General features: G+C 44.8%; 1 protein-coding gene across 1 annotated transcript in view; it reads right to left on the bottom strand.

Moving 5' to 3' along the window:
- Positions 1-11,264: 11,264 nt before the first annotated feature.
- LOC142153235 (E3 ubiquitin-protein ligase TRIM11-like) overlaps positions 11,265-14,258 on the bottom strand; it is a 33,436-nt gene continuing 30,442 nt past the window's right edge. The window contains exon 3 of the mRNA XM_075210626.1: positions 11,265-13,934. Coding sequence (XP_075066727.1) covers positions 12,364-13,932 — 1,569 coding nt within the window. The 5' untranslated portion in view covers positions 13,933-13,934 and the 3' untranslated portion in view covers positions 11,265-12,363. The remainder of the gene's footprint in view (positions 13,935-14,258) is intronic.

Below are 14,258 nucleotides of genomic sequence, written 5' to 3'. Positions count from 1 at the left end.
AAACATGTATCTCCCCTCTGATACTGCTTTCCCTGCTGTACTCTACAACGGGAGTCTCTCCTTCTCCAACACTCGCCATCCTGGGCACGACCAAGGAGGTGGTGTAGGTGTCCTGCTGTCTCTTGGCTACACCTTCAGTGTTATTCCTCCTGAACCCTTCCTCTCCCTCTCCTTCTCCTTCTTTGAAGTTGCCTTTTCTTCCCTCTCTACCTTCATGTTGCTGACATCTATTGTCCCCCTGGTCCATCCTCCCAATTACTTGATAACTTTGCAGCCTGGCTATTCCATTTCTTCTCTTCTGATCTTCCCACTATTATTATTAAGGTTTTAACATCCCTATCGACTCTCCTATTACTACCGCTGTCTCTATACTTCTAACTCTTACTTTCTCCTATGGCCTCTCCCAATGGACATCTTCCACCACCACCGTGATGGACCTGGACCTAGTGTTCTCCCATCTCTGTGACATCTCCAACTTCTCTAATTCTGTCTTCCCCCGCTCTGACCACAATCTCCTTTCATTTACCCTCTCTTCACTTGCCCTCCATCTCCCACCCAAAGTCGCTCGCATGCTGTGTCCCATCAACAGCATTTACCCCATCATCTTTGCATCCTCCCTCGGACCCTTACTTGCTCCCATTTCTTCCCTATTATGTCCCAACGCTGCTGTTTCTCTTTAAAACTCCACTCTCTGTTGCCCTTGATACTTCCGCCCCAGCCACCCCGCTTCGTCCTCATCAATCTAAACACCAAACCTGGCACTCCCTTCCTACTCATCTCCACCAAAAGTGCTCCCGCTCCTGAACGCCAATGGAGGAAATCCTACTCCATTGCTGACTTCATCTACTTTATATTCATCCTTTCCTCATATTATTCTGCCCTCTCTTTTCCCAAACAAACCTACTTCACATCCCTCATCTCCTCCTTGTCCAATAAACCCAGACGTCTCTTTTCTACCATTAATTCTCTTCCACCCCACCTTCTCCCCCCTCGTCCATCACCGCTCATGACTTTGACTCCGACTTGAGATACAAATTGACTCTATCCACAATGAAATCTGTTCTTGTCAGATTTACCTCCCCCATCCTGTCCTCTCTATCACTTACCCACCACCCTTGGCTCCTACCCTCCTGTAACTGTGCCTGAGGTCACCTCTTCTCCCCTCCTCTTCTTTTACAACCTGTCCTCTCAACCCTGCCCCTTCCAAGTTCCTCTGCTCCCTCTCTCCCAATGCGTGTTGTCACCTTGCTCACCTCTTTAACCTGTCTCCACAGGTATCTTCCCCTTGGCCTTCAAGCATGCTCTCATCTCCCCTATTCTCAAGAAACCCTCCCCTGACCCATCCTCTCTCCAAATAATGCCCCCTATCTCTGCTTCCCTTTGCTTCTAAAATTCTTGAATGATTTGTCTTTAATAAACTGACCCACTTTCTCTCTTCCCACTCTCTTCTTGACCCTCTCCCGTCTGGCTTCTGTCTCCTTCACTCAATTGAAACTGCCCTCACTTATGTAACAAACTACTTACTCTCAGCTAAGTCCAAACATCCCTTCTCCTTTCTCATACTCCTTGACCTCCCTGCAGCTTTTGACACCGTTGATCACTTTCTTCTACTCACCACCCTTCACTCCCTAGAACTTCGCGAAACAGCTCTCTCCTGTTTTTCCTCCTACGTCTCTGGCCGCTATTTTAGCATATCTGCTTTTGACTCCTCCCCCTCTTTCCCTTTCTATTGGAGTCCCACAAGGCTCTGTCCTCGGGCCTCTGCTCTTCTCTCACTACACCACCTCTCTCAGTGAACGCATTCAATAATTTGGCCTCCAATGCCACCACTATGATGATAACACACAGATCTATCTTTCCTCCCCTGACCTCTCTCCCGCCTTTCTAACCCAGATATCTAGCTGTCTCTCTGCTGTAACTACCTGGATGTCACTGCCCTTCCTGAAACTCAACATCTCCAAATCCGAGCTAATCATCTTTCCCTCCCAATATCTCCCTCTTGGTTGACAACATCACTCTTTCTCCTGTCACTCAAGTCTGCTACCTGGAGTCACCCTTGACAATTGTATTCCCTGATGGCAGTGACCTCTTTCAGCAGGATAATGTACCCTGCCACACTGCAAAAATTGTTCAGGAATGGTTCCATTGGCGTTCTAAATTATGCTGACAAAGTCGTTGAATATCTGTAATTTGCTAGAATTGGAGGTTAATACATTTAACCCAAGATCTTACTAGAATGTATCATATGCAGTTTCCCCCTAGTGATAGTTCCAGCCAATCACCAATCAGAGTGTGGAGACTCACTATTCTGATTGGTGAATGGCCAGTGCAAGATTATTATATTGTTTATAAGGAATGTATGCTAGATTATATTAGGATATCGCTGCAATATATGAGAATAGTGTGTTAGTGCTGTTAACATGGGAATTATAATGGAATCTGTGATACACTATATGGACAAAAGTATTTGGCCACACCTGTTTGTTATCGCATTGAGGTGTTTCAATCAGACCCTTTCCCAGAGTTGTATAAAATCAAGCACCTAGCCACGCAGTCTCCATTTGCAAACATTTGTGATACAAATGGGTTGTTCTGAAGAGCTCAGTGACTTCAAGCGTGGTACTGTGATAGGATGACGCCTGTGTAATAAGACGGTTCGTGAAATTTCATCCCTGCTGGTTATTCCACGGTCAACTTTAAGTGATATTATTAGAAAATGGAAGCATTTAGGAACAACAGCAACTCAGCCACAAAGCAGAAGAACACGTAAAATAACAGAGCGGGGTCAACGACTGCGCCAACGCTCTGCTGATTCCATAGCTGAAGAGTTCCGAACTTCCACTGATATAAATGTAAGCCCAAAAACTGTGCGGAGGGAGCTTAATGGATGGGTTCCCATGGCCTAGCAGCTGCATGCAGCCTCACATCACCAAGACCAATGCCAAGCGTCGAATGGAGTGGTTTAAAGCACACGGACACTGGTCTGTGGAGTGACAAATCACGCTTCTCTGTTTGGCAGTCAGATAGGTGAGTCTGGGTTTGGCAGATGCTGGGCGAACGTTACCTGCCTGACTGCATTTTGCCAAATGTGAAGTTTGGTGGAGGAGGGAGAATGGTATAGGGCTGTTTTTCAGGGTCAGGGGTTAGCTAGGCCCCTTATCTCCAGTGAAGGGCAATCTTAATGCTTCAGCATTCCAAGTCATTTTGGACAATGCTATGCTTCCAAATTTGGGACATAAATTTGGGGTAGGCCCTTTTCTATTCCAACATGACTGTGCCCCAGTGCACACAGCAAGTACTACACAGACATGGTTTGATGAGTTCGGTGTGGAAGAACTTGACTGGTCCGCACAGAGCCCTGACCTCAACCCCATCAAACAACTTTGGGATTATCTGGAACGCAGATTGTGAGCCAGGTCTTCTCTTCCAACATCAGTGTCTGACCTCATAAATACTCTACAGAATGAATGGGCACAAATTCCCACAGAAACACTCCAACATCTTGTGGAAAGCCTTCCAAGAAGGGTGGAAGCTGTTATCACTGCAAAAGGGGGATCAACTCCATATTAAAGTATATGTATTTGAATACAATGCCATTACAGTCCCTGTTGGTGTAATGGTCGAGCGTCCGAATACATTTGTCCATATAGTGTATATCATGGAACTTGATTCACGCACAGACACACATACATGAGGTAGGTACTACACATTATTGAAGAAATCAGTAATAAAAATTTGATAATCCGGCGCTGTGTGGCTGCTTGAATTTGGATCCAGTCTCTAACTTCCACTGCTCTGGTAAGAATCAGACGAGTGGTATTATTATACTTTATTTGTTAGGCGCCACAAGGTTTCCGCAGCACCGTGGTACTGACCAGAATCCCTTTCCAGAACCAAGGAAGCATACCAGCCATACTGACGCTCCTTCGTCTGAAGACCGTCAGCCCTCCCACCATCTCCCTGCTCAGAGATCAGGAAACTAAGTTTCTTTCTCAAGTCAGAGTAAGTGTAATTCTCTTCATACATATCTCCCTCTACTCAGACTTACTCCCACCCACCTCCAAAAGGGAGTCCTGCAATTGAAAGAAGTACCTGAAGGACTGTCTAATCTCATCCTTTAGAAGTTTTGAGTTCAAGCGCCACTGGCCTCTGCCTTTCTGATGGGTTTCCCTAGCGTTCGAGGTTACACAGAGTCACACAGAGTCATGGAGCTCTCTATAACCAAAAACCTATATATCCTAGACCTACATCTACCTCTATAATAGGTGAAAGCCGTGAGGCCTGGCAAATGACGAACATATACATCCACCAGCCCTGCCTGTCTTACCATACTAACTAAAAAATTAGAATCACAGCCCAGGGTTGTCTTTGGGCCTCCCCTATCTTTAGATCTAATTAATGTGTTAAAATCACTACTAAGACTATCTGCCGGGCTGTAAAAATGAAAGGCTTTATCTTACCTAAGAGACCCTTCATGTCCCGTTTAGTTTGTGGACCATAGATATTAATAAGTTTCAGGTCATGACCCTTCAGGTTGACATCCAAAACCGTTCACCTACCTACTTTCAACTATATAACCCGCTGGACAATTACCATACTGCAAATAAAAGCACTGCCAACCCGCTGCACGGCTCAGCCGCAGAAGACCAATAGGAGTTACCACTCCTTCACTCACATTTATCTTTGTGGAGGTCAGTAAGTCATCCTACCCTGGTCTCTTGACAAAAAATCAGCCTCATTTGTGCTATAAAAAAACATATAATGAGCATGTTCAGACTATATGGAAGCCACAATAATGGTAGCACCCCTTCAGGGTGACAGATAGTAGGACTCAACTCCTCTCTTTTCTGTTTAGCTTCACATCCGAAGACCCCAGTCTCTTATCTATGAGCCCAGGAGACAAGGCCTCATCACCTGACAGGCTATCGCCATAGCTGTCTTCTTTACTGAATTTATCCGACTAATATACTTAGTATCTAAATCTGCTTTCTCTTTGGGAGTCTTCTCTTTCAGGGCACCGGCAGTAGACCTAACCTGCCCTGTTTCCCCCAGAGCTACAGAACCAGCGTCTAACACCTCAGGCTCAGGACATGAGTTCTGCCACTTGCTTTGTATGTTGAATGTAGTTCACAGTGTCTGTGCTTACTCCGTATGAAGAAATGCACAGTATCACTTCTTTCCTGCTCTTCCATGGCAGTATACTCTATGGGATTAATCACCTCTTGCATGTGACTGAGGACAGGAAAGAATACACGCCTGGTGCAGGGGCAAACGCAGGATTTGCAGTTGGCGTGACAAGCATGCATGGGGGCATAGCTATAATTTTAGACAGTGCTTGGCTGCTCTCCTACTCTTCCTATCCTATCCCCATAATTTACATGGGCAATGCTGCGTGCACTACTGTTAGGTGCACGCAGCTCTCCCTTTTCAAACAGAGCCGTGTGAAGCGGAGGCAGGATCCAGCCACCTCAATTATACAGTGCCCCAGGCTTGGAGGGGGTTTCCAGGCACTAAGAAACCCCCCCCCCCTGGTATGCCTATGTGGAGGGTATATAGGACCACGTCTCCCTCCTTTCTGTGTCTTCCTGTCCTTGTAGTAGAGCCAGGCAGTCCAGGTTTATTATTTCTGTGCTTACACACTTCTATTTTGTCTGAAGGAGTTGGAGGAGAGCTCCTCCGGAAGGTCTGGTAGTTGCACTCCTTGGAGCGTTAACAGAGCATCGATCGTGAGAGAGGCCTACTCAAGGAGCGATGCCCTATTCATTGGTGTTTGCATCCGTAAGAAGCTGCATGACACCAATATTCGGAGAGATGCCTTCCTTATAGGGGTTGCACCCTCCGGCAGCTAGGAGAGCTGCATAATGTAAGGCGCTGGTGATACCTTTTGCTGTTTGTGCATTCTTCCACAGCAATAGTGGCTGTTTTCTTGCCTCTGAGCCTTTAAGATAATGCATTGTGGGAATTGACATTGTGACGTCGTGCACATAAGGTGCATGTTGGGAGCAGAGAGGCCTGCAAATATATCACCAGAAGTGGTTAGTGAGGCGTTGTGTACGACAGGATATCCACATGCTGTGAAACAAACAACTAAGGCGAATATGAAGGACAAACAGGGCCAAGGATGCAGGTCAGGGTGAGCACCAACAACAATATTTTTTATAGTAGCTCATATTGTAGCTAGTTAGTGTACGGGCTGATATCAGCCTACAATATTGTCTCTAGGTCAGAAACTCAGACTGAGAAGGTTGTGGAGAAAACTGCAGAAAAACCAGAAAATTCTTTGCTGTGCACTTCGCATCTGGGCTAATTGTGAAGGGGCCCACCGGTGCGGCGCGTGTAGTTACTGGTGTACAAATTCAGGCTTGTGCATGGACATAGCGACGGACTGTGCATATATAAAGGCAGCCCACTGTGCGTGCCTATTTAAGTCGGCATGTTCAAATTGGGGAGAGGCGCCCAGGGGTGATGCCGTCGTCACCCCATGTCATCATAATCATCATCACCATTTATTTATATAGCGCCACTGATTCCGCAGCGCTGTACAGAGAACTCATTCACATCAGTCCCTTCCCCATTGGAGCTTACAGTCTTAATTCCCTAACATAAACACAAACACACACAGACAGAGAGAGACTAGGGTCAATTTTGATAGCAGCCAATTAACCTACTAGTATGTTTTTGGAGTGTGGGAGGAAAACCGGAGCACCCGGAGGAAACCCACGCAAACACGGGGAGAACATACAAACTCCACACAGATAAGGCCATGGTCGGGAATTGTACTCATTACCCCAGCGCTGTAACCACTTAGCTACCGTGCTGCCCATGTCCACACACACCTAGCTGCTGGGGAGGCTGGGAGTTTCCGGATCTGGACTATAAAAGCCAGACCCGGGACCCCCCTCTCTCACTCTGCTGCCTACCCCTGGACAACGAGCATCTCCCTGCACTACAGAAAAGATTCCACTTCACTACAGACAAGAACTCTATACTACAGGAACGTTCCCTACATTATGGAAAAAGAATTGGATCCCGCATACAAGGATTTGATAAGTAACATATCTGTTTATATAAATTTATATGTATTAGGAATCTCCTTATACTACAGAAAACAAAAAGGAATTTGAAATATATATGTATATATAGACAAATAACTATTGCCTCAATTACTTATAATACTGAATTAACTGTTTAGCTCACCTTACTATTACTTGACATACATTCTCTGGAATAGTTAAATCAATATTATAAATAATAAATTATAATAATCTTACTAAAGGTACATGTGTAAGGAATTAATGCAGATATAATGTAAGGGTAAATAGCATAGGGAATTAAAGGTGTTGGACCTAGGGTTTATTGTATATTGATATACTACGCTATTAATTTGAACCATATTATAATATAGCTATGAACTGTGAATGAATAAAATAAAGTTTATGTAGACGGCAAGGAGAATCAGACCCTTTTATCGCTCTCCTTTGGCTCCATGGGACTTGTACCAGGTATTAGGGTCCCCGATAGAATCACCTTCTGAACCATCACAATAAATTTCCATGAAATACTTAACAATGAAGGTAATTTACCCTCGCTATGTCCAAAACCTCAAGAGCTCAAAGGAAAGTTGTTGTAGTTGTTATGTAAGGCCGCAGTCTGTTCCTCCAAACATACTTTCATCAAAACCCTATTATATTTACATCCAAGCTTCAGCAGATGCCACGTTTGGAAGGAAGGTGTTAAGTGCAGTAATATGACTCACATGCAGCTTTGGCACCACCGCCAAGTGTATGCCGCTATACAGGAGAAGAGGAAACCAGTTTAACAGGTAATACCTGCCGTTTTGTATGCTAGATGTAATTCCCAGTGTCTTTGGTTACTGTATATGAACAAATGCACAGTACAACTTCTTATGTTAGATGAAATTCCCAGTATCTGTCTTACTGTGTATGAACAAATGCACAGTGTCTCTTCTTTTGTATGCTAGATGTAATGCTCAGTGTCTGCGCTTACTCTGTATGTAAGAACAAATGCACAGTACCAGTTCTCTTGTATGTAGTCTCCAGGGCTGCCAAGAAGAATTCAGGGCCTGGGTACAACAAATTCATGGGGCCCCCCTCATAGTGAAGTAAGCCCCAAAATTTTTAGGTATATGGTAGATTAGGTATATGGTCATATATTCAGGGGCGTGGCTAGCCAAACGGCAGTGCAAAAATTTTGGGAGGTGCGGTCATGCATTTGGGGGCGTGGCAAACGTGCCATTGGGGCGTGGCTAACATAAAAACCACTAGGCTCTCAATTCGCCGGAGCGTCACATATGTTTAAGCACTCCTGACTTTCAGGACATCTACCACCACAGGGTAGTATACAAACAATGCAGTGTGTACACAAACAGTTCAGTCTTGGCCTACACCTTACATTGGACACAACATTCACCAAAAATTGGTATTGTCCCTACTAGAATCACAACATTTCACACACTGTGCTGCTCTCTCCTACCTGTTCTTCTCACTTTCTCCACCTGTGGCTGCTGCTTTCTTTAGTTGTGGCTTGTCCGGATCCAGAAATGTTGAAGGACCTATTTTGGAAAAAAAATGGCTACATTTAGAAAATTACAGCCAGCCCCAGCGTTAAATCAATAGCACCCACGATTAATAATTAGGCCTTCCTCCAGCTCCAATATTACAATAATGTGCCCCTTCATCATCGCCATGCCTTATGATCACACTGTGCCCTCCATGCTGTTTTTGCCCCCTTCATCTGGCTCCCCTTCATCAGACTATACTATGCTGCTCCCCCCCTTTTTCAATCCCACTGTGCCATGCCTCCCCCCCCCCCTTTGTAACCCCACTGTGTCATGCTGCCCACCATTTTTTAACCCCACTGTGCCATGCTGACCCCTGTTTATTAACCCCACTGTGCCATACTGCCCCGTTTTTTAACCCATCTGTGCCCCTCTCATTTTTTCACCCCCTCTGTCATGCTGCTTTCCCATTTTTTAACCCCTCTGTGCTCCCCCCTCAATTTTTAACCCCTCTGACATGCTGCTTTCCCATTTTTTAACCCATCTGTGCCCCTCTCATTTTTTAACCCCTCTGACATGCTGCTTTCCCATTTTTTAACCCCTCTGTGCTCCCCCCTCAATTTTTAACCCCTCTGACATGCTGCTTTCCCATTTTTTAACCCCTCTGTGCCCCCACTCATTTTTTAACCCCTCTGACATGCTGCTTTCCCATTTTTTAACCCCTCTGTGCTCCCCCTCATTTTTTAACCCCTCTGTCATGCTGCCCCCCCGTTTTTTAACCCCTTTGTGCCCCCTCATTTTTTAACCCCTCTGTCATGCTGCCCCCCCGTTTTTTAACCCCTTTGTGCTCCCCCTCATTTTTTAACCCCTCTGTCATGCTGCCCCCCCCCCCCGTTTTTTAACCCCTCTGTGCCCCCCTCGTTTTCCTCCCTTCACTTACCTTTTCTCCTCTCTTGGTCTTCTCTGCTGCTCTGTGCTCCATTGCTCCAGACTGACTGAATGCTGGGCATGACATGATGACATCACACCCAGCATTCAGACAGTCTGAATAGAGCACAGAGCAGCAGAGAGGAGGGATGCCGGCTCCGCGATCAGGTGAGTATGTTTTTTTTTTTTTTTAAACTAGCCTGCTCCCCCCACCAACGACCGAGCCCCCCCCCCACCCCCCCCCACCCCCCGCCAAAAAAAAAAAAAAAAAGGAAAGGAAAAAAAACGTTTTCAAAAAAAAAATTAAAAAATTAAAAAAAATCAGCAGCGCAAGGGCCCGGGCCGGGCCCCCTGACATGCCGGGCCCGGGTAATTAGTACCCGCTCCCCCCCCCTCTCGGCGGCCCTGGTAGTCTCAGGGTATATACCAGACACAGCCTCATCTAGTGTAGTCCCAGGGTATATACCAGACACAGCCTCATCTAGTGTAGTCCCAGGGTATATACCAGACACAGCACCATCTAGTGTAGTCCCAGGGTATATACCAGACACAGCCTCATCTAGTGTAGTCCCAGGGTATATACCAGACACAGCCTCATCTAGTGTAGTCCCAGGGTATATACCAGACACAGCCTCATCTAGTGTAGTCCCAGGGTATATACCAGACACAGCCTCATCTAGTGTAGTCCCAGGGTATATACCAGACACAGCCTCATCTAGTGTAGTCCCAGGGTATATACCAGACACAGCCTCATCTAGTGTAGTCCCAGGGTATATACCAGACACAGCCTCATCTAGTGTAGTCCCAGGGTATATACCAGACACAGCCCCATCTAGTGTAGTCCCAGGGTATATACCAGACACAGCCCCATCTAGTGTAGTCCCAGGGTATATACCAGACACAGCCCCATCTAGTGTAGTCCCAGGGTATATACCAGACACAGCCTCATCTAGTGTAGTCCCAGGGTATATACCAGACACAGCCCCATCTAGTGTAGTCCCAGGGTATATACCAGATACACCCTCATCAAGTGTAGTAACAGCTTAGATTCCACATACAGGGGTGAATTCAATTGGCTGCGCTACCACCGAAAGTAACGCGGCCTGCGCACTCTTATCGTTAATACCGTAATAGTGCACATTATTACCGTTAGCACGGTAATATTAACACTATATTTTTGCTTGCAGCTCCCTTAGTTGTGAGCAGAAATCGGGGTTAAAATTACCGTATTAAGGATAATGGTGCGCCAGCCACGTTACTTTTGACAGTAACGCGGCCAATTGAATTCCCCCTATAGAGCCATTAACCCTTCCACACTGTGCGCAGCCATCTGAAAGTGACTGCTGACATTGTTCTATGTACGATACTCCGTTTATAACGTCACATAAGGTAAAAACTGGTGTCATAGCGATGGTGACTTATAATGTCACTACTACAGTTTAAAGCACTCTTATGCCAAGAAAGTTCCTGGTGGTGTTATAAAGGGGGTGGTATAAGGAGGGAATACTGTATAACAAGCACTTTAATAATATAAAGAAAAATAATAATAATTATACTGTCATTCTGCAAAATATCAAGATATTACAGCTAAGTCATAGCTCCGAACTGTCCCAATTTTGGCAGGACATCGTTTCACGGGCCTTAAAATAGGGGCGGAGCTTAACAAACAGTGGATGTCATTTTAAGCACATTTGGGGCGGGGCTTATTTTGTACCTATTTCGGAATGCTAACTGATGGGAGTTGTAATTCAAGTCATGTTGGTTTGGACTACAACTGTCAGTAAGACGCCTGTTGGTGAAATAATGGATTCAGAAAAAGTTGTCTTTGAAGTGTTGTTTATATAAAGCCGCACAAGACAGAATTTTATAACACAGAAATCCTGACAATGTAAGAAACATGTCACAGCCTTGTTATAGCACAACGATACACATACACATACATGTGCTCCCTCATGTGTTCAACAATATACTTTATATTACATAGCTGATCTAGTGTAGTCCCAGGGTATATATATGAATATATTGAATTTGATCTATGTGCTCCTGTTTATAACACCAGACAAGGTAAAAACTGGTGCTATAGTGAGGATGACTTGTAATATCACTACTACATTTTAAAGCTCTCCCATGCAAAGTAAATACCCAGTGGTAAGGCCTCTTATCAGTAAGAGGTCTGTGTAGAAATAACTGTACAGGAAAGAATATTATAACACAGAAATCCTGACAATGTAAGAAACATGTCACAGCCGTGTTATAGCACAACGATACACATACACATACATGTGCTCCCTCATGTGTTCAACAATATACTTTATATTACATAGCTGATGACACAGGTAAGGAATCTAGGATGATTAAACTGTTTATAATGTTAGTGACCCCCCCCCCTCCCTACAAGGTGTGTTACAGGTGACACTAATATAATATTAATAACAATTTTCTATGGAAAGTTAGGCTTCTAGTTTAAATGTGCATGCATGAAATTATAAGCTGTGTCACCCATTCTCAAAAGCATCCAAGACTAACTGGCGAAGCAGTAAGACTACTGTTACCGCTGCCAGTTTGCATCACCGGGGGAGCTGAGTATCACTGTGATACATGGCAGCATATAGGAGCAAGCGTAGCAATGACTACAGTAATAGGGTATACAATGGCTGACAGACAGTTACTTCAGCCAATCACAGCTATCAGTGAATCAAAGATGGGGAACGCCCACATACATGTATATTTATAAAGTTACAATGAAAGTTTCTAACACACCAACAATAAAACAAATCCAGACACACTGGTCACCTGGTTACATAGGAGGAGGGGCTCAGCTGTAGCTCCACCCACTGCTTCATTTTACTGGATAAGTGTTCCACCAATCAGATTCCCCTCTCTGTGATGTCACTAGTCTCTGGGAAGATTTCTTATGATCATTTTTCACAGCTGCTGACTCCCCCAGATATCTTTATAAACCCTCCCTGTACCCATAATGCAGCATGAAGAGGCTCAGTGAAGGTGGCAGTGAAGGTGTGTAAGTGTCTGATCGGGTCACACAGAGAATAAAAGGACAGCTGTCCAGCCTCATATTCCAGATATATCCTCACTCTATCATAGGGAATATTGTCAGGTAACCGGATCCTTTTTCTGTCATGTCTCGCTGTATACTGATTATTATACCAACTCCCCCCACACAAACCCCAGGACTTGTTATTATCTCCAATGTGTAACTGATCTCCGTTCCTGTCTATACTGGGATAACACATCCCTACCCTCCAGTTCGCTAATTTACTGATCTCAACTTCCCAGTAATGTCGCCCTGAGGAAAATCTCCTGGTGCTTAATACCTGATAATACTGAAATCTCTCTGGTGTATCTGGACGTCTCTGGTTTTTTTCTGTCCTGAAAGCAGTTTTCCTGTCATCTGATATATATGTATCATTACCAGCTGTGTTAACATCCAGTAATATGTCTGTAGGTCCCTGCATATAGAAGAAAACATTTGTACTTGTTATTATATTAGATAATGTGTGTAATGTCTCTGAGATGAGACCCACATCCAGATCTCCTACACCATGGACCTGCTCATCATGTCTCTCTCTGTCCTCAGTATCACACAAGTCACCTGTGTCTGGTTCCTGTAAGACAGTCACTGGATCAGACATGTTACACAGCTCCTCAATGTGACGCATCTTCCTGGACAGCTCGTCCTTCTTTATTTCCAGCTGCTGGATCAGATCAGAGACTGATAGTGAAACACTCTCTTCCTGCCTGGAGATCTCACTCAGGACTCTCTTCTCTAGGTCTTCCAGCTGTCTCCTGATGTCTCTAAACAGGGCAGTGAAACTCTTTATCGCACCAGATGCTTTTTCCTGGTGTTCTCTCCTGCGCTCCTGCAGTCTCTGGACTCTTTTCTCAGTCTCCTCTTTCTTTATGGTCAGTTTCTGCAGAACATTTCTCAGTTTCTCCTTCTTATCAGAGGCCTCATCCAGCGACTTCATCTGATGTCCTCTGTGTTTCCCAATCAGACAGCAGGACAAACTGATACAGGCAGCATTCTCAGAGCTGAAATAATTCAGGATCTTCTTATGGACGGAGCATTTTCTGTTTCCCAATGAAGTGGTGGTATCAGATAAGACGTGTTCGGCTGACTTGCTGTGTACTCTCAGATGATTATCACACAGAGAAGCTTCACAATACAGACAGGATTTAGCAGCAGGTACAGGAGAGTGAATACAGAAGATCCCAGTCTTCTCCTCTGGAATAGAACGGACACATTCTGCTAGGTTGCACAACTTCCTGTTTTTCTCCAGTGCAGGACGCTCCTGACACTCTGCTCTGCATTCAGGACAGGTATAAACTACAGACCCCTCCTGTGTATCCAGCACACGATCAATACAGACCCGGCAGAAGTTGTGTCCATATCTCAGTGTTACAGGATCTGTATAAATGTTCAGGCAGATGGAACAGTCCAGCTCCTGTCTCAGATCAGCAGACGCCATCGCTGACAGCAGAAGAGAGAAATGAAAGTGAAAGTATCTGACACTCAGACAACAGTGGGTGTGTTTCACATCCTCCAAACAGAACAGAGGCTGAGCTTATCACTCACATTATATATAGGCTCAGTTATACTAAGGGAACAGCTAATACATAAAGGGACATAATGCAGAAAAACTTACTTATTTTAGAAACTGTTAAGGTCACTTAATAAGCTAACAAAACTTATTAATTATTTTGCAGCAATTACTCAGGTACGCCGAAAATCCTGCGCTCAAAAAATATTACCGTTATTACGGTAATCCTGCGCGGGAAAACCGTTAATACGGTA

This window comes from Mixophyes fleayi, chromosome 4 (assembly GCF_038048845.1).
Source record: "Mixophyes fleayi isolate aMixFle1 chromosome 4, aMixFle1.hap1, whole genome shotgun sequence".
In the NCBI taxonomy this organism is placed as follows: Eukaryota; Metazoa; Chordata; class Amphibia; order Anura; family Limnodynastidae; genus Mixophyes; species Mixophyes fleayi.
The sequence above is the reverse complement of the archived record's forward strand: the minus strand, read 5'-3'. Positions and strand labels throughout refer to the sequence as shown.